This window comes from Aplysia californica, unplaced genomic scaffold, assembly GCF_000002075.1.
Source record: "Aplysia californica isolate F4 #8 unplaced genomic scaffold, AplCal3.0 scaffold00284, whole genome shotgun sequence".
NCBI lineage: Eukaryota > Metazoa > Mollusca > Gastropoda > Aplysiida > Aplysiidae > Aplysia > Aplysia californica.
Window position 1 is genome coordinate 12735 of NW_004797554.1, and position 17920 is coordinate 30654.

Below are 17920 nucleotides of genomic sequence, written 5' to 3' on the forward strand. Positions count from 1 at the left end.
TCTTTGTATGTGACTCTGCAGTAATACACCTATAATCTTCAGCACTAATGCGTGTTACCAAGCTGTGTTGCAAGTGCTTTAAAACTGGTACTAAATATAAAGTTATACTATAATATTGAGATTCAAATCGCCTTTGTTGGTGGTTGGCGGATGCTCTGGTGTGGTTTGCTCCTTTCCTGTCAAACATCTATCATTCTTATCTCTCCTTCTTTTTTATGTTTGTTACTCTCTTGTGACACCTATCTTCTGGCGCTCATATGACCTTATGCAGTTGCGAGGGCTGTAAAACCTCTACTAAAACTAACTAAATCATCTTTTCAGGAGTACATGAATCAGCAGAATGTGTCCGCAGCAATTGGCGTGTTACAGTTCATTCATAAACAGCTGCCTAAGTCGATCGATGCCGAGGGTAAGTAGAAAATTAATTCACAAAGAAATGTCCAAGTCTCGATTTATTTTCAGTACTAGTCTCATGATGTTTATGGTCTTGACAAACTGGTTTTATGGTACGATGCTGGGGTGGTGCTGTAATTTTAGTTTGTGTTGATGCTGGGTACTTTTGAGGGGGTGGGGGGTAGGGTGGAGACTTTGATACACTCTTCAAGTGGATTATACTTTGTAAAGTAGTTATACTGATGGTAAGAATCAAGTAATAAGATATTAGTAGTTAAAATAACTAGAGGCTGAAAAAATTAATATGACTGTGCCAGCCTCTCAGATTAAAAGCATTTAAGTTTCAGCATAATTTTCTTAAGGATCTTCAAAATTCTTTCGGCAACAAAAGTTTTAAAATATTTTTAGAAGATTTGTAAAAATGCAATATGTATGATTTTGTTTTTCAAGAAGGGAAAGAAACTGGTGTGTTTGGTGGAGTGGTCAGGTGCTTCACACACTAGTGTTGGGCGGTACCGGCGAAACCCAGTGTCCACACTTTCTCAACACTGGGTGCCGAGAACCCCCGGTACCGGTACTGGGAGTGACATCAGGGGGTGACGTCACAGATTGTCCGTCTCGTGTCTTGTTCCACGATCAGCACCATCTGCGCACACACGTCAGAATTGGAGAGGCGAACTGTGACGCAAAATACCTTTGAAGTTTGCCGCGGCGCTGGATAAGACTCTGCATGCAAAATTTTTAAAACAAATATCGCCGCTAAAGTTGATTTCATTTTCGGAATCAGCGTATTAAAATAGGCAAAGTGGCTCGCGTGGAACCTAATTTGATGCTAATTGAATCTGAAGTCCTGTATCAAGGTCACCAGCTGCATTGTGTGCATCTGACGTCACAGCTGCTAGGCCAAGGCCTACACTTACACACAGCACACTTCCCGTGGCCCGGTTAAAAGACCGTTGGTGTCGGCATATTCGTTCTTACTCTGAGCGTCTAGGTATCGACTCCTTCCCAGAGTCGGTACTGGAAGCCAGGTGCCGGTACTTACACCTTCGGTAGAATCGAGAGTTCTGGTACTAGGTACCGGTACCTGCACATCCCTATCACACACACAGAAGACGTAAGTTCGATTCCAAAGGGTGATGAAATTTGAGTGAGTATCTCTGTATTTCTGCAGGGATATGTTGTGTCCCTCTCACCCCGGGTTGTCCCTTGTGCAGCCGGCCTCTTAGAAGATCTAAGTTGTGTTGATGGAGGCATAAAAACTCCTAAATTTGAGAAAAGGAGAGGGGCCGGAAGAGGAGGAGATATTAATTCAAATATCTTCTGTCTTTCTCTTGGGTGGTTTTGTGTTTTCTTCAACTACAATACTAGCTTACCTCAAGAAAACCACATAAAGTAGACAGGACGTCATGTGCACGTTTTATTTTGGTTTCAACATGGTGGGCATTGTCCACATGCCAGATACTTGTAGGCAACTGCAAACAAACTTGTTTGCCAAAATTGTAATTTGGTTTTAACTTAAACCAACCTGCCAAATCTCCTTCGTACACAACAGGTTGTACTATTAGAAACTGCTGGGGATAGTTGACCCTATCAGGTGGAGCTGAAGCAGCCCATCCTTTCTATGAATGGTTTAATCAGTGCCAGTTGGGGATAGAGATCAGGAACATGTCGAGTCCTCAATTATGAAAACTTTAACTGTTTATCTCCGGCAAGACGCTCCCAGCGGTTCGCAGTAGGTACTTCTGTGAGCCGGGACCGCTGTGCCGGTGAGTCTCTGGCAGTGGCTCGGGCACATTCCTTTACAACGACCTTGGCATAATTGTCGAAAACGGGTCTCTTTGAGGGGAGTTCTTTCATTAGATAAAAAACTGTCAAAATGGGTTCATTTGTTTTGATTTAATTACCAATTTAGTGACGTGCATGTCACTTTTAGGTTTCGTACCAAAAGAGGGCTCCGGCATAGTGGGGATACCTCCCTCCGGAGATAAAGAGTTCAGAAAGTGCTGTGTTCTGTTTTATGGAGAATTTAAAAAAGTGCAATGTTCTGTTTTATGGGTCATACTACATTAGTACTTTTATATATACATAGTGTAAAGCGCATAGAGCTTGCTGTACAGCGGAGTTGTGCGCTGTACAAATGCTGTTTATTATTATTGTGTTATTATTATCACATTATTATTATTCCTTATTGTTACTGTATCTCCCCAACCCTCCCCCAGATATTCATCTCCTTGTCGAGCTCTTGATGTCCCAACAATCCTATGAGAAAAGCCTAGAGGTAAGCTGGGGAAGACAGTGCTAGTTTTTACAGAGAAGAAAAACTACTCATTTAATTTGGGAGTATGGTTGGCGGGTGCTCTGGTGTGGTTTGCTCCTTCTTTCCTATTAAACATCTATCGTCCTGATCTCTCCTCCTTTTTTATGTTTGTTACTCTCTTGTAATACCTCTTATCTTGGGCACTTATATGACCTTATTGTGTTGCAAGTAGTACCGTAAAACTCTTACTAAAGCTGAAACTAAAACTGATACAACTTTGGGTTTCTGACCTCATGGTCTTGGTAACTCAAAACGGCAAAAAATATCTGAGAGAGAGAGAGAAGAAAAACTTCTCATTTAATTTGCCCTTTTCATTTGTGTTGCTGTGCATATCTAAGGATGTATGGCGTGGATGGTTGGAACAGGGCAACACTTCTTTTTTTTTTTTTTGTCCCTAATTTGTTTCTGTCTGTCAGTCTTGTTTTTTGTACAGTGCTAAATGACCTTATTGTATTGATGTGCTTCTCTACACTCTGACTCAGACCTCATAGGTTTACAGCTCATCTTTCGTAAAAATGTATTGAGTATGGTGCAAATTATTTTCTACAAAAACGAAACAAGAAAAGGGGGAATTGTTAATTCGGTGATGATCATGATGGTGATGGAAATGGTAATGGTGATGGTGATCATGATGATGATTATTTATGGTAATGATGGTGATGCTCTGATGTTTGAAATAATGTGCATATTAGTCTTAGTATTAAGTTTGTTTGGCGCTTACTCTAGATCCCCGCCAAGCATATGGCAGTCTTACACAACTGGTTCTGTATTTTTTCCCAAATAGTTTTTTTCCTTTTGCTTCTCCACATCGAATATCAATGCTGAGAAAAGTCATCTTCCTATCTCCATTCTTCATTCCTGTGAACATATCTCTGTGAAGCAGGGTAGTTTTGAATGCTTCAACAGCTTTAATTGTAACTTTTACACCCTGACTTTGTGATTTCAGGGTAATTATATTTACTGGGACTATGTCCCTCAAATGTAACTTATTGTCAGCTGTGATTAGATTTTATGTTTCAAAGACCTTATGTGAGGTGTGCTGACAAAATGAGTGACTTCTCAGATTTTAGCCTCATGGAAATAGAGATCTCAAATCTATAAGTTTTGTTTTTATTTATGAAAGAAAAGACCCGTTACAGTTGAAGAAAGTGACATCGGTTAGAAAGTGACATCGGTTAAAATTCGACAAATTTTACCTCGTATCAGTTTTGAATTTTCTGCCAATATCTTAGCTCTATTCGTGACTGATACAAGTAACTGGTTTTGTCAGCATCCCTCACTTATGTTTATTTTAGCTAAAAATAAATCTGAAAGATACTACAATGTAGAGTTACTTTGCGGGGTTTAAAAATAAAACTACTTTCCCCCCCATCTTTTTCTCTTTCAAATAGCATTACTACTTATCAAACAAGAAATCTTATTTGCGTCACGTAGATTAATTGTTTTTCATTGAATGAAGCTGCACATTCCATGCCTTAGGGGGAATGGTCTATAGCAAACTTTAAGCCCTGGGTTAGTGATATTGTAGAGCTGACTTGACTGTGGAAGGGTTTAATACTTGTATTTCTCATTTATTTTTGTTTCCTAATCAGATCCTGATCGTGCATTGTGGTGTCAAGGTCGTTGTCTCGGGTCGATCTCCAACTTCTGAAGAGATTCCAGGGATTATTGCCGACTTGTCTTCAAAGACGGAAGTTTTAGAAAAGTATGAAACTGGTTTGGATAAAAGATGTCATTATTTTTTTTGTACATTATATTTTTTATTTTGTTTGAATAACCTTTTAAGATTTTGTTTTAAAATTAAATAAAGTGTAATTATTGACTGTGTGTGGTTAGCAGGTGCTCTAGTATGGTTTGCTCCTTCTCTCCTTTCAAACATATGTCTAGTGTGGTTTGCTCTTTCTCTCCTTTCAAGCATGGAACTTTTCTCCTTCTTTTCTTTCTTTTTTGCTCTATAGTAACATCTCTTATCTTCAGCACTTGTATAATTTGAACTGTTTGTGTTGCAAGTGTAATGAAACTGTTACTTAAACTAAAACGTAATTACTGACTGCATTGATGTGTCCATAGAATGATGAGAACAGCAGGACAAGTGAAAATGTCGGCCATTTTGTATGTTGCAGAATTTCTGCAATGTGCACATACTTTTTATCCATAAACATAAGATTTTGATGAAAGAACTTCAAGTTCTAGTGGTTTTTGTATATGTTTAATGTCCCTTTTTTTATACTGTTTGGATATTTAGAAAAACTCCGTCATTTCTCGGTGAAGGCTGAAGCAGCATTGGAGGTCAGTCATTTCTCTGTGGAAAAAAACTTAACATTTTTCCTGCCGCGAGCCGCTGATGTAGCCTCACTGGACCAAGAGCCACAAAGTACGGCTCGAGTGGCTCGCTGTCTATTCCAATCCACTAATGAAAAGACATGAAATGCTAGGCCGATCTACATTTTCGAATTAATAGAATAAACTTCCTGTTGGCGAATATGTAAGTGAAAGAAAATATAGCACTGAGAGACGACTTCTTGTCATTTCAACGCTTTTTTCTATTCCCTTCGAAACCTAAAAATGAAAAGAAAAGTGCTCGCCTGACTTCAGTATATGTCTCATATTTTCATTTCTATAATAATACAAATACATATCTTTCAGCACTTCTTTGCAGTACTTGAGGCTACCAACCTGGGAAGTTTGAATGATGCTGTTGTTGTACTTTTTTAGATATGACCTTTCAAAGCTGGAAAATTGTTGATTTCATATGACACCTTCGATATTGCATAATCACTTTTAGAAACACCAAACTAATATAATTGGAATAAATCTTCAATGTTGTATCACCATCTGATAGATTACTTTCTAACCTTCAGTTTGATGGGCCATATGATATGGTTTGTGTATGTTTAGTTGGATATTTTGACATTTTCCTGTGGTGGGGTAGAGGTGTAAAAATAGGTCAGGGAAAAGCCCTAGGCCAGTGGTGGATTTTGGCCTGGTAGGAAAAGAGTTAATGGGTGATGCAGATACTGGGCTAAGGATCTCCAGTTTATGAAATGAGTGCTTTCACAGAGCTACTGACTGAAGTGTCTTTAGGCCATTCCCAAAGGGGGACATTTCTCGTTCTAATGCGCAGTATAATTGTAAATGGGCTGATCCAACAATGTCATGCTCAAAACTGTGCCTGAACTACAACAGGGATCTGCTGCTTTTTCTTTCCTCATTCTTACTATGTTCATTTTCCTCTACTTCTTTTGTATGTTTGTCACACTCTTGTGACCCGCTATTTCCGGGGTGCCTTGATAGTCGAAGCAGACTTTGTGCTGTTGAAGCTAGAGAGGTGAGCAGAGTAAGTCTGATTCCCTGTAAAGACTTCTCTGTTGACATCCACCCCTTGGCGCTCATATGACCTTATGTCATTGCGAATGCAGTTAAACCTCTACTAAAACAAAACAAACAGATATTTCATGAGGACCCCAGTTGTTGTTTTTTTTAAGCAGTCTTTGCAGTGTGAGAACTTTGTCTTAATCTTTGTCTTTGCATTCCCCTGCTAGATCTCAGGGGTAGTTCACTGATGGTTTATCACGTGCTAACCAACTGATTTTTACGTATGTGACCATTTTTGAGAACTTTATCATCGTTATCATATTTTTGTATTTTGCAGGGTAGAAGTGCCTGACCTTATGCCAGTAGATTTGAGGTCAAAGCTTGTCCAAAGTTTTGTCTCAGCAAAGTTTTTGCCAGATTTCAGTGCCTTGAAGGTCAGTTTTAAAAGTCCCTTTTGTGCAAAACTTGGTCAAGTTAATGATTGTAGAGCTCAATGCTGGGGTTTGTTCCCAACTGAAGTTATTGTTTCTTGGTAGTTCATAATGCTTGACTTTGAAAAGCAAGATACTGTACTTTTCTTCTTACTGTTATATTCATTGATGTTTGAATGGTGTTGCTTTACTTGGAGGCCAATATAAGGTAAAACTACAGATTCTAGAACGGACATTGAGTGTTGAGTGTAAAAAAATTGAAGCTTAGAGAGCAGTTTGCAAGCTGCACCGATCCACAAGTGGAAAGGAAACTTAAATGTTCCAAATGTGGCACGCATACTCTTCTCTGCCAGAAGCAGCCTCATTGGCCATTGCGGAAACAAGTCATCTTAATAGAGGCATTGGTTATTGTCCGATATTGACAGACGGACTATGTGAGGCATTGTAGTGAAATCAGGTGCTCGTCACTAGAGGGAAATAGAAGAAACCCTCAGTTTTCTACCAGTTGGACAATTTTTATCGGTCAAATAATTTTTTTTAGCTCAAAGGCATGCGAAATGTAAATTTGCAGTTTCCCAGGAGACTCAGGCTTCAGAGCCATTTTCTGGTTCATTTACCTCTGACATCAAGCGCCCTCCCCCCCCCCCCCCCCACCTTCTTCAATCACAAATATCTCGACATCTATTTAAAGTAGATGGGGGGGGGGGGGGTTACATTAAAAGCAAGATGAATGAACAAGCTCTAAGATAATACCAGTAATAAGTCCTTTTATTTAAAAAAAAATTAATTACCTGTAATGAGCTCCTGATTTCAATGTGTCGCGTGACTTGTATTATTATTGGTAGTGATGATTAAAGTCTAAGTGTGGGTGGTTGGCGGGTGCTCTGGTATGGTTTACTTCTTCTTTCTTATGAAACATCTATCGTCCTTATCTCCCCTGCTTCTTTTTTATGTTTGTTACTCTCTTGTAACACCTCTAATCTTCTGGCGCTCATATGACCTTATGCAATTGCGAATGCCGTAAAACCTCAACTAAATTTAAAAAGTCTAAGTGCAAACTTTCCTTGTTTTCTGTGTCTAGGGAGTAATATCTGGTCTGACAGACGCAGACGTGGAGGAGTTTGGAGACATCCACTACGACATCGCTGAGACCATGGTGGAGTGCGGCTACCACGAGGACGCCAGGCCAATCCTTCAGAACTTGGTCAAGTCAGAAAAATTTAGCAAGGTAATGTTTGAACCTAGTTGTTCCATTTCTTGGAATGTGTATGATTTCAGCATGTGCAGTTTGTTGTTTTTGTCGGAATTGATGTTATTGTTGCTATTGTTCATCTGTGTGCCCTTGGGGAAGAGTGGGAGGGGGGGGGAGGCGGCTTCTGCCTACACTCTGTGTCTTGTAATGAAGGTCATAAACGGTGGCCTTTAACTTTAAGGACAAGCGGGCTAACCCAGATTTGAAAAGTAGAATCCATTGCATCAGCCATCGGCTTGTGCTGATAAGTGTGTAGACAGTGTGTAGTCACTGTGTGGGCAGTGTGTAGTCACTGTATGGGCAGTGTGTAGTCACTGTATGGGCAGTGTGTAGTGGACAGTGTGTAGTCACTGTGCAGGCAGTGTGTAGTGGGCAGTGTGTAGTCACTGTGTGGGCAGACTGGCGTGGCAGTTGAGCAACTCTCGGTCCTGCAGGGTGTTCAGCAAAGCCGTAAAGTCGTAAAAAAGTCGTAAATGGTAGTAAATTTGCCTTGAAGGTAGTAAAAATTTGGTAAACGGTCGTAAATTAGCCTGCATACTGAGTGATGAAGCCAGCAAGACTTTACAGTGAACCCTAGCTGCGGTACATGACTCCGTTTTTGCCAGTTGCGATTGTGATATTATATTCGTTCACCTTTTCCCCGTCCGAGAGTACGTTTCACGCGAAAAGCCGGCTATGGCGGCAGGTGGATGTGTATGTGACAACTAGGCTTGATCGGGAAAATCAAGATCTACTTTCGCTTTCGTTACGACCCTGAAATTTGACGAAGATAAACTGATAACGCAATATGCAGGTTGTACAGTATAAACGCTGTGTCGCCGTGCAAATAAAATTTAATCATTACTTGGACTCGTCACCGTGCTGTCACTTGTTGGGGGGGGGGGGGGGGGGGGGGGGGGGGGGGAGAAAATACAAGCTTCGTCCGATTTTTAGATTGTCGGGTTCGCCAACGTGACAGGTCAGTGAACCTTCGCGAGCCTTCACAAGGTACGGCATCGGTGAGCACCGGTGTTTGTTGGGGTCGCCAAAGTTCATTAAAAAGTCCGAGCGTTGCAAAGTATAGGACAACGGAATAGGGCAGGGATTATTGATTTTTTTTTAGAGAGATACACTTGGGGGAGGGGGGGAGTGGCTGAAGGCAACACCAGAGGACAAAAATTTGTAAGCAAATTTCAGAATTTTGATTAGATTTACAGCCCTCTGCAAATGCGCATTGGTGCAGGCCTTGTGTGGAATCGGGATCCTTCATACCTTGTAAGCCGTGTTATTGAAATAAAGTGTTCGCGTTTCATTTGTTGGGTGATAATAAATTAGAACAATATTGTAGCTTTCTGTTCAAGACTGGCAGATTTTCAGTGTCACTGCCTCTTGCCCTCTCACAGTTCTTGCACCTCTCACACTGAATAGGTTTACTCGAGTCATTACGTGTGTTTGTGCGCGCGCATTGTTGTTGTGTAACATGGCCCTGGAAAATGGAGAAGCCGGTTTGGCAGTCACCCTGTGTGTACACATTAGGTATTATAAATCTACCCCCTCCCCCTCCCACCACCACCAGGGCAGTGCTACTGACTGAAACGTCTTTAGGCCATTCTCAAAGGGAGGATTTTAACATGTTCTTATGCACAGTAGAATTGTAAATATGGGCTGATTTATCAATGTCATGTTCATACTTTGCTGGACTAGCATAGGGGGAACTGCTGCCTTTTCTGTCTTCTTCTTTACTATCGTCATTTTCCTCTACTTCTTTTGTATGCTTGTCACTCTTGTGAACTACTATTTCCGGGGTGCCTTGATTCCCCGTTTGGACTTCTATGTTGACATCCACCCCTTGTCGCTCATATCACCTATGCAGTTGCGAGCACCGTAAAAACCTTACTAAAACTAAATCTAGCGGCGAGCAAGCTTGCGATCGTCTGTCTATCCTCCATTTTGTCGACTGGACTTTGTTGTGTGTTCTTTTCGTTCCATATGTTATGTAATAATAATATATATGTTCTTGATGGCGCAAATTAATTCCCTTTTTCCAGCTGGTATTGGCCTTGATTTGCTGGGTTGTAAATTTTTTTCCAGGTAGTAAATTTTTTCAGGAAATATTGCTGGACACCCTCTCCGGTCAACTCATAGAGGTGGGCTGGTTCGTTGCTTCTGTGGTAAATAAGAAGGAAAAAGACTCACTGGGCAAGAACATTGGTTCGTTACAGCAGTCAGTTCGTTATCCTATGTTTGCTAAATGTTTTTTGTTTATTTTTGTAAAGTGTTTTACGGCGCTCGCAAATGCATAGGTCATATGAGCGCGCGGGACACACCTAATATTTTCAGTTGGTAGGAAATTTTGAATTTTGCCCGGGTAACGGCCGAAGCCTACTCTTATCGATTTTAATAATAATAATAATAATAATAATAGATAGCATTTGTATAGCGCATATCCCCGCTCAACAGCAGGCTCTATGCGCTTTACACTATATTATTACCCCAGCAGACCATAGAAGACTCCGAAACATTCTCAGCTTCCTGGGAAGCATGCAGTGCAAGCTGCTGATTAAGCGCTCAAACACTAACAAACTGACAAGATCTTTCGCTGTCTATAGCCGGGTACCCATTCCCACCTGGGTGAAGTGAGGAAAATTCGTGTAAAGTGCCTTTCCCAAGGACACAACGTCAGGTCCCTGACGGGATTCGAACCCACGACCTTACGGTTGCGAGTCCGAGAGCCTAACCACTAGGCCACCGACGCCACTTTTAGACCACCAAGGGATCTTAAACGTGTGCAACTTGCACACGGGCCCTCCGAGATTTTTTGCCCTTGTCCGAGAAGGCTAGGTGTAGATCTTTCCTACCATAAGATCAGGGGTGTGGCAGAAAGACAGCAGTAAGGAGAAGCCAAGGAGTAGCAGTAGAAAGGCTGCAGAAAGAGTCAGGAGCCCAGAGGAGGGGGCAAAGGAGGGGGAAAAGGAGGTTAGGGGGTGGGGGCAGAAAGTGAAATTGAAAGCAGACAACAGAATATTGCTAGAGAGCAGGAAAGGAGGTGAAAGGAGACAATTTTAGAGAAGAAATATTTTTGGTCGCTACCCGGATTCGAACCCGGGACCTTTGAATGAGAGGCCAACACCTTAACCTCTAGGCCACGAGAGCCCCCTTGCTAAATGTGTCAAAATATAAATGTCACAAAGAGAGAAAAACACAGGGCAAAGAAATGTGTTCTTTATTTCTGTCTGTTCTTTACAAGAGTGTTCTTTATAGGTGTGCTCTACTGCATATTATGTCATATTAATGGTCTTCATTAAAGATCTAGAAATGCTACATTATTATTATTATTATTAATATTATTATTACAATGTATGTTTTCTGGCTTTTTTCAATGGATTTATAATTTGAATTTGGGCCAAATATTACCTAAGCACTTGCAGCCGATGCCACAGATGATGAAACTGATGCAATTTTTTAAATGTAAAATGTTGGGCTTAGCACATGTGAAGAGCTGTCTGGGGAAAATTTTCAGGCGGAGGTGTGGCTAAGCCCAAAATTTTAGATTGTAAAAATTGCATCAGTTTTCTCATCCGTCTGACGGAAATGTGTTTCAGGCAGAGGTGTGGCTGACCTACGCCCACTGTCTGAACGCGCTGGGCAACATCCAGGCCGCGGCGGAGGCGTACAGCAAGGTGGTGGATCTGGCCCCCAACCACTACGCCGCGCGGGTCACTCTGTCCTCTCTACAGCAGCAGATGGGCTACAACGACCGAGCTCTTGAGGTCCTCACCAATGGTGGGTGTTGCTGCCGGCCGCTTATGCAGTTGCGAGCGCCGTGAAACCTCTACTAACCCTATAAACTGGTTAGGTTCCCCATTATTGGAAGCTAGGAATGGTAGGAATCGACTGGGAAACCAATTAAAAAATAATAAAAATAATAAATTCCACTTTTATTTGTCCCGAAAGGGCACTTTGTTTTACCATGGCAACATATACAAACATAAATACATAATTATAAATATGTACATACATAAATACATGCATTTATATAAATACATACATAAATACACAATATTACACAAATACAGAACAGTTTAAAACCATGCCACTGTCGGTCGCCACTGTGCAGCGCCTTGTATTTTGAGCTAGGGTTGTCGTGTCTTGCTCAAGGACACACCCCAGTGACCACCCATCTGATCCCCGTGTCACCGACAGTTGCTTGACATTACTTGAGTCTAAACTTACTGCTCACTTAGTCACAAAACTTTGGTGACCATTTTCTCGCTAATTTCAACACTGGAAAATGGGGACCTCACCTCCTTCAGTCGCAAATATCTTGAGTTCTGTTCAAGATAAATGGATATTTATTTCATTGGAAGCAAGGCTAATAAATCAGCTTTCCGAGGATACCAATAACTTTACATGCCAAAAAATTAACAAGTGCCTGATTCCACCGCGTCGTGACACATATTACAGTATCTCTCACATGTGCAGAACCATGCATACTTCTACTTGTGGGGATTGTGTATTACTGAGGACTCCATTTTTCTCAGGAAAATATGACTACTTCGAGTATTCTAACTATGTGTAATTTTGTTCTTTTGTTCTTTTTCTTTTCTTTTTTTTGTGACATCAGCAACAGATCCTTCGGGAGAAAGCCCTGCGACGTCGGATCAGCTCCTGTTGCTGCACAAATGTCAGTTGTTGCACTCCCAGGGACGTACGGAAGATTTCATCAGCTCTGGGCGGAGATTGTTGTCCTACAACATGCGAGGGGAATACAGCCCAGACTTTCTGAAGAGTAAGTACAGTGGAACTTGCTCTAATGACCACTTGTTACAGGCAGTAAGTACAGCGGAACTGACCACTTGTTACAGGCAGTAAGTACAGCGGAACTGGCCACTTGTTACAGGCAGTCCACTTGTTACAGGCAGTAAGTACAGCGGAACTGGCCACTTGTTACAGGCAGTAAGTACAGCGGAACTTGCTCTACTGACCACTTGTTACAGGCAAGCGTCTTTATAAAGGACCACTTCCTGCTTTTCCCTTTAGTGTTTTCTGTATTATGTTCTCCTCCTCCTCCTCCTCCTCCTCCCCCTCCCCTCCCTCCCTCCCCCTCCTCCTCCTCATCCTCTCCCTCCTCCTCCTCCTCCTTCTCCCCCTCCCCTTTCTCCTCCCCCTTCCCCTCCCCCTCCCCCTCCCCATCCTCCTCCAAATGGATACCCCAGTCTCTAGCGTGAAGGTTGCTATTCCCGGCAGGTCCTCCAGGCCTTTGTAGAGTTTTGGATCTCTCTGCCTAGGGTTGGGCCAATATTTGGGTGCAAACAGTATGTCTGGGACTTTATTTTCTCGTGGATTAACACACAGTAATCAGTACTGCTTCTCCGTGTTTCAACTTGATGATCCCTTCTTCTGTTGACAACCAGTACGGCCTGTGAGACAGGATGAGAGCGAGGTGTTACTCAATCTGATGTTACTGGCTGGATTTGTATGCATGGGAGAGTTTGGGCATTTCTTTGTTTTTTATAATTTCAGCTATACTAAAACTAATAAATGGAAGACACATTGTTTGACTGAGGTGTTTTGTGATTCCTTATAAGTGCCTCGAGCATTGGGCAGGCTTGTAGCATATGGTCCCCTGTTTGACTGCTGACACTGCTCTGAGTTGCCAATCTATCTGTATTATATTCGTAGTAACAGCAAAAGTTCACTAAAGGAGGTGATGATTACGCATTTTTGCATGAATATATTCACTGAATTCATTGCCTGTTTGTTTACTGTTTATGCTACTTCTTTACCTTCCCATTGTTGTTTCTGTCTCTCTGTCTGTCTTACTTTTTCCCAACACTAAATAACCATTTTTGTGTCGATGTGCTTCTTCTTTTTTCTCAAAGAAACAAACAAAGCTGTTTACAATTCATGTATTGAGCTATACATATTTTCATTATATGAGTATTTGCATGAAGTGTTTGTCCTGGTGTTTCAGTATTGTTGGCTATAAGGACGATGAAGTCACGCAAGAAGTTCTACCCTCATCTGTCAGGCAAGAAAACAGGTACGATATTTGCTCCCATATATATATATATATATATATATATATATATATTTTTTTTTTTTTAGTTTAGGGGGTTGGTCTGATGTAGTCTGCTCCCTTCACTTCTTTTCAGTCTCATTGTTTTAACATGTCTCTTAGCTATTAGTAGAAGTAAATAGTAAATAGCATTTGTATAGCGCATGTCTCCACTCTAAAGCAAGCTCTATGCGCTTTACACTATACTATTACCCCAGTAGACCATAGAACACTCAGAAACATTCTCAGCTTCCCAGGAAGTATACAGTGCAAGTAGCTATTACCAGGGTAACCCACAGTAAACTTCGCCTTCACCCTTTTGTGACCTATACAACGTACGCCGCTTCTCATTTCTTGTTCTTGTACAGCGAAGAAGTCGAGATGCTGCTGTGACATAGAGCGTTCGTCATGCCTTGTGAAGCGCGACGGCTGACCTGCCACTCATCCTGATTCAATCGGAATATCCCGATTTTTTGCCCCGAATCTCAAGCTTCCGGGGTTTTTTTTCCAGATCCTGATTTTTTTACTCTGACATCCTGATTTTTAGAGTTCATAGAGTGGCAGGTCTGGCGAAGGCCATGATGACCAGCCCTGCTCATTACAGGTTGTGTTCTGCGCACTGCTTCTGTTAGATGCATGTTTGTTGTAGTCCCGTTCTGTTTTGTTCAAAGCACGAGAAGAAAAGAATTACACCTGTTGTTTCTATTATTGTAATGATTTTAGAGGTATTACGTTCTGCTATTTGGCATATTCATGTTTGACCTGAAGTCTTGAGAAAAGACTTGGCAGGCAGTGTACGGACGGTAGTTAATCAGGCATGCCACTTTTCTGCTTTTTTCCGGTATTTCCTGTGTTTTGTTCCTGATCCGCTATTCCGAATTATTGAGATCGAGATAGAATCTATAGTTGGAAAAAAAAATTGGATTTCAAATTGATATTCATATGTTAGCGAGACCGTGGCGCGTGGATTTTCAGCTATTTAAAAAAAAGTTGAGTGGTGTCCCTGGTTAATAAAAATGGTCACCTCCATGTGAAAGCTTATTCTGGTGATTCTATCCAAAGTAATCTTGAGTGTCTGCCGGAAAAATGAATTGAAACTCACCAACCGACAAAACAATAATGGTTTTGTTTTCTCTTGCCCCAGATGGAGAAGTCTCTGATGAAATTTCGGAGCTGGAGAAAGTGGAACAGGAGAAGTTCAAGGAGGACATGTGGGATGTCTATCTCAAGGTCAGGAGGTCGTCAAGTAGTTCCAGGCATATTGTTTGATTTGTTTCTTAACATTTTGCCATCACATCTCGCCAATCGGCTATGTTTGCCACCCAGTTTCTTTGGAGTTTCCCCAAAATACCTTTGCCTTTGATGGCAAGGGTTTTTACTATATGAGCCTTGTGATGGAAAAGTGTTAAAGCTGAATTCTCCGTCTTGATCGTTGAAAGATGCCGCCATCGATTGATCCTACTTCTCTCCTCTCCTTTCAGTACTTGCTTATCCGTCATTGTTTCGCTTTTCTTCAGCTCAGGATGTATGTAACCCCCTCAAGGTGGTCCTACTGATTGAAGTGTCTTTAGGCCATTCCCAAAGGGGGGACATTAACCATGTTCTTATGCACAGTAGAATTGTAATTGTAAATGGGCTGATTCATCAATGTCGCGCTCATAACTGTGCCTGAACTGCAACAGGGAACTGCTACTTTTTCTTTCCTAATCCTTACTATTGTCATTTTGCCTCTACTTCTTTTGTATGTTTGTCACACTCTTGTGACCTGCTATTTCCGGGGTGCCTTGATAGTCGGAGCAGACTTTGTTTCGTTGAAGCTAGAGAGGTGAGCAGAGTAAGTCTGATTCCCTGTTAGGACTTCTCTTTTGACATTCACCCCTTGGCGCTCATATGACCTTATGCAGTTGTGAGCACCTTAAAACCTCTACTAAAACAAAAATTAACAAACAGGATGTATGCCTCCATAACACAGCGAGCAGCCTGTCCGAGTCAAAATCAATGAAAATCTCAAAGTCTGTGCTATTTTTTAATTGGAAGCTGCGTTTTTATCAAAGTTTAAAGCAATCCAGAAAATGAAGGGTGTAGTGTTGCAAGCCGAGTCATACAGTAACAATACACAGGTGTGCATTTGGCCATTTCATGTCACCAGGTCATTCACCTCCGCATGTCATTATTTCTGGTCTTAGGACAGCTTGACTGTCAATGATTTGACTATGTATTACATGATGTAGGTGGGTGGTTGGCGGGTGCTGTGGTGTGGTGTGGTTTGCTTCTTCTTTCCTATCAAACATCTATTGTCCTTATCTCCCCTTCTTCTTTTTTATGTTGGTTAATGTTACTCTCTTGTAACACCTCTAATCTTCTGGCGCTCATATGACCTTATGCAGTTGCGAGCACCGTAAAACCTCTACTTAAACCAAAAAAAAACAGAACTAATACATGATGTTGTCTCATTCATCTTTATGCTGCTTTAGTTTGTCTTTATAGTCAAGGAGAGGTTTGGATGCCATTTAAAAAAAAACAAACATTTAATTATTTGTCTTTAATTTGTTTAGCTGATCAGGGCACTGCATAAGGAAGGAGATGAACAGGTTTTACTCAACACGGCTATTCTTGGTATCACCTGCCCTGCGTTTTGTGAGGACGAAGCCAAAGTGAAGGTCAGTTGTTTATCCTGCTCTTTTTGTCCAGTTTTGTGTCTGTTGTTACTTGAACATAAAAGAATATTCAACACTAACCTTTTGGTTGCCTGCGGAGATGCGTTTACAACAAGGGTTAGCCAAACCTGTCTCTCTCTCTCTAGATCGTGTGATCCTTTCCTCAGCGGTGGGACCCCCGTGTGTTGGAATCTCACAACACAAGTAATAATAATAATAATAGTTAGTATTTGTATAGCGCATATCCCCGCTCAGCAGCAGGCTCTATGCGCTTTACACTATATTATTACCCCAGCAGACCATAGAACACTCCGAAACATTCTCAGCTTCCCGGGAAGCATACAGTGCAAGCAGCCGATTAAGTGCTCAAACACTAACAAACTGACAAGATCTTTCGCTGTCTATAGCCGGGTACCCATTCCCACCTGGGTGAAGTGAGGAAAATTCGTGTAAAGTGCCTTTCCCAAGGACACAACGTTGGGCCCTTGACGGGATTCGAACCCAGAAATAGACTGAGGCTCTGAACAGCCATTCCCCCTTTCCTCACACCAAAATCTCTACAGGCCTCTTCCTCCTCCTCGATAAAGATCTCCCCTCTACCCTGCTGTAATCCAGACTAAACTCGTCTCACACTTACTCCTCTCTGCTTTATACACTTGCGCTAAACAATACAATAGGCTAGGCCTATCCCCCTGCCACTGACCAAAACGCCAGATTGCCCAATAAACAGCCAAGTAGACCACATTTTCCCATCTAGATTGTGAGTTATGAGGTGCAGGGCCTAGTGCGTTCTCAGACTGATAGATGTTTACGCTCTCACCATACATCATGTGCACTTTTTCACACGCACTCTCCTCCGCAAATATGTCCTCTTATTACTCTTAATGATCCAAGTGCACTCATATATCTGTCCCTGTAGGATTATGCGATTGTGCGGCCTCTGCGTTTCTTTTCGCGTAATTCTGCAACATTTGCATAAATTTGGATTCCCCACATTTTCTTTTTCTTCATTTTTCGGAAAACAATTAACGCCTCGCCATGTGACTAAAGGGAAGTAATCTACGTGTTTAGTCTCATTTGAGTGAAAAGATGGTTATTCCCCTTGTTAGTTAGAAGATCTTGATTAATGGTTATTGGTTAGCGCTTTTGTTCCTTGAGCATGTTCTATAAAAGTTGTTCTCATGTCTGCTGATGTTTCATGTTTGACAGGTGTCCCTGGTTTTAGTATTATATATTGTGCCAGCATCAGAGGTCCAGATGTCCTTTTTTTTTTCCTCTATAGATCTACAGCCGAACAAAGCCGAATTGCGTTTTAGATATCTCTGGTCTTACACTTTTTCTCAATCTTCCCATTATTACTCACAACAATATTTTTGTAAAATGACTCATAAGGCTAATTGTTCTATAAATGTGATATGCATACATGCACACACTCTTTTCTCTCTCTCTCTCTGTCTCTGTCTCTCTCTCTGTCTGTCTCTCTCTGTCTGTCTCTCTCTCTCTCTCTCTCTCTCT

The 17920-nt window shown here is 41.6% G+C and overlaps 1 protein-coding gene across 1 annotated transcript in view; it reads left to right on the top strand.

Moving 5' to 3' along the window:
• LOC101848533 (general transcription factor 3C polypeptide 3) overlaps positions 1-17920 on the top strand; it is a gene marked incomplete at its 5' end in the record, with an annotated part of 41672 nt that overhangs the window by 11838 nt on the left and 11914 nt on the right. The window contains 10 exon segments of the mRNA XM_005101453.3: positions 322-409; positions 2616-2674; positions 4306-4418; positions 6366-6462; positions 7541-7687; positions 11293-11473; positions 12315-12479; positions 13665-13733; positions 14893-14978; positions 16304-16408. Of these exon segments, the coding sequence (XP_005101510.1) occupies positions 322-409; positions 2616-2674; positions 4306-4418; positions 6366-6462; positions 7541-7687; positions 11293-11473; positions 12315-12479; positions 13665-13733; positions 14893-14978; positions 16304-16408 (1110 nt within the window).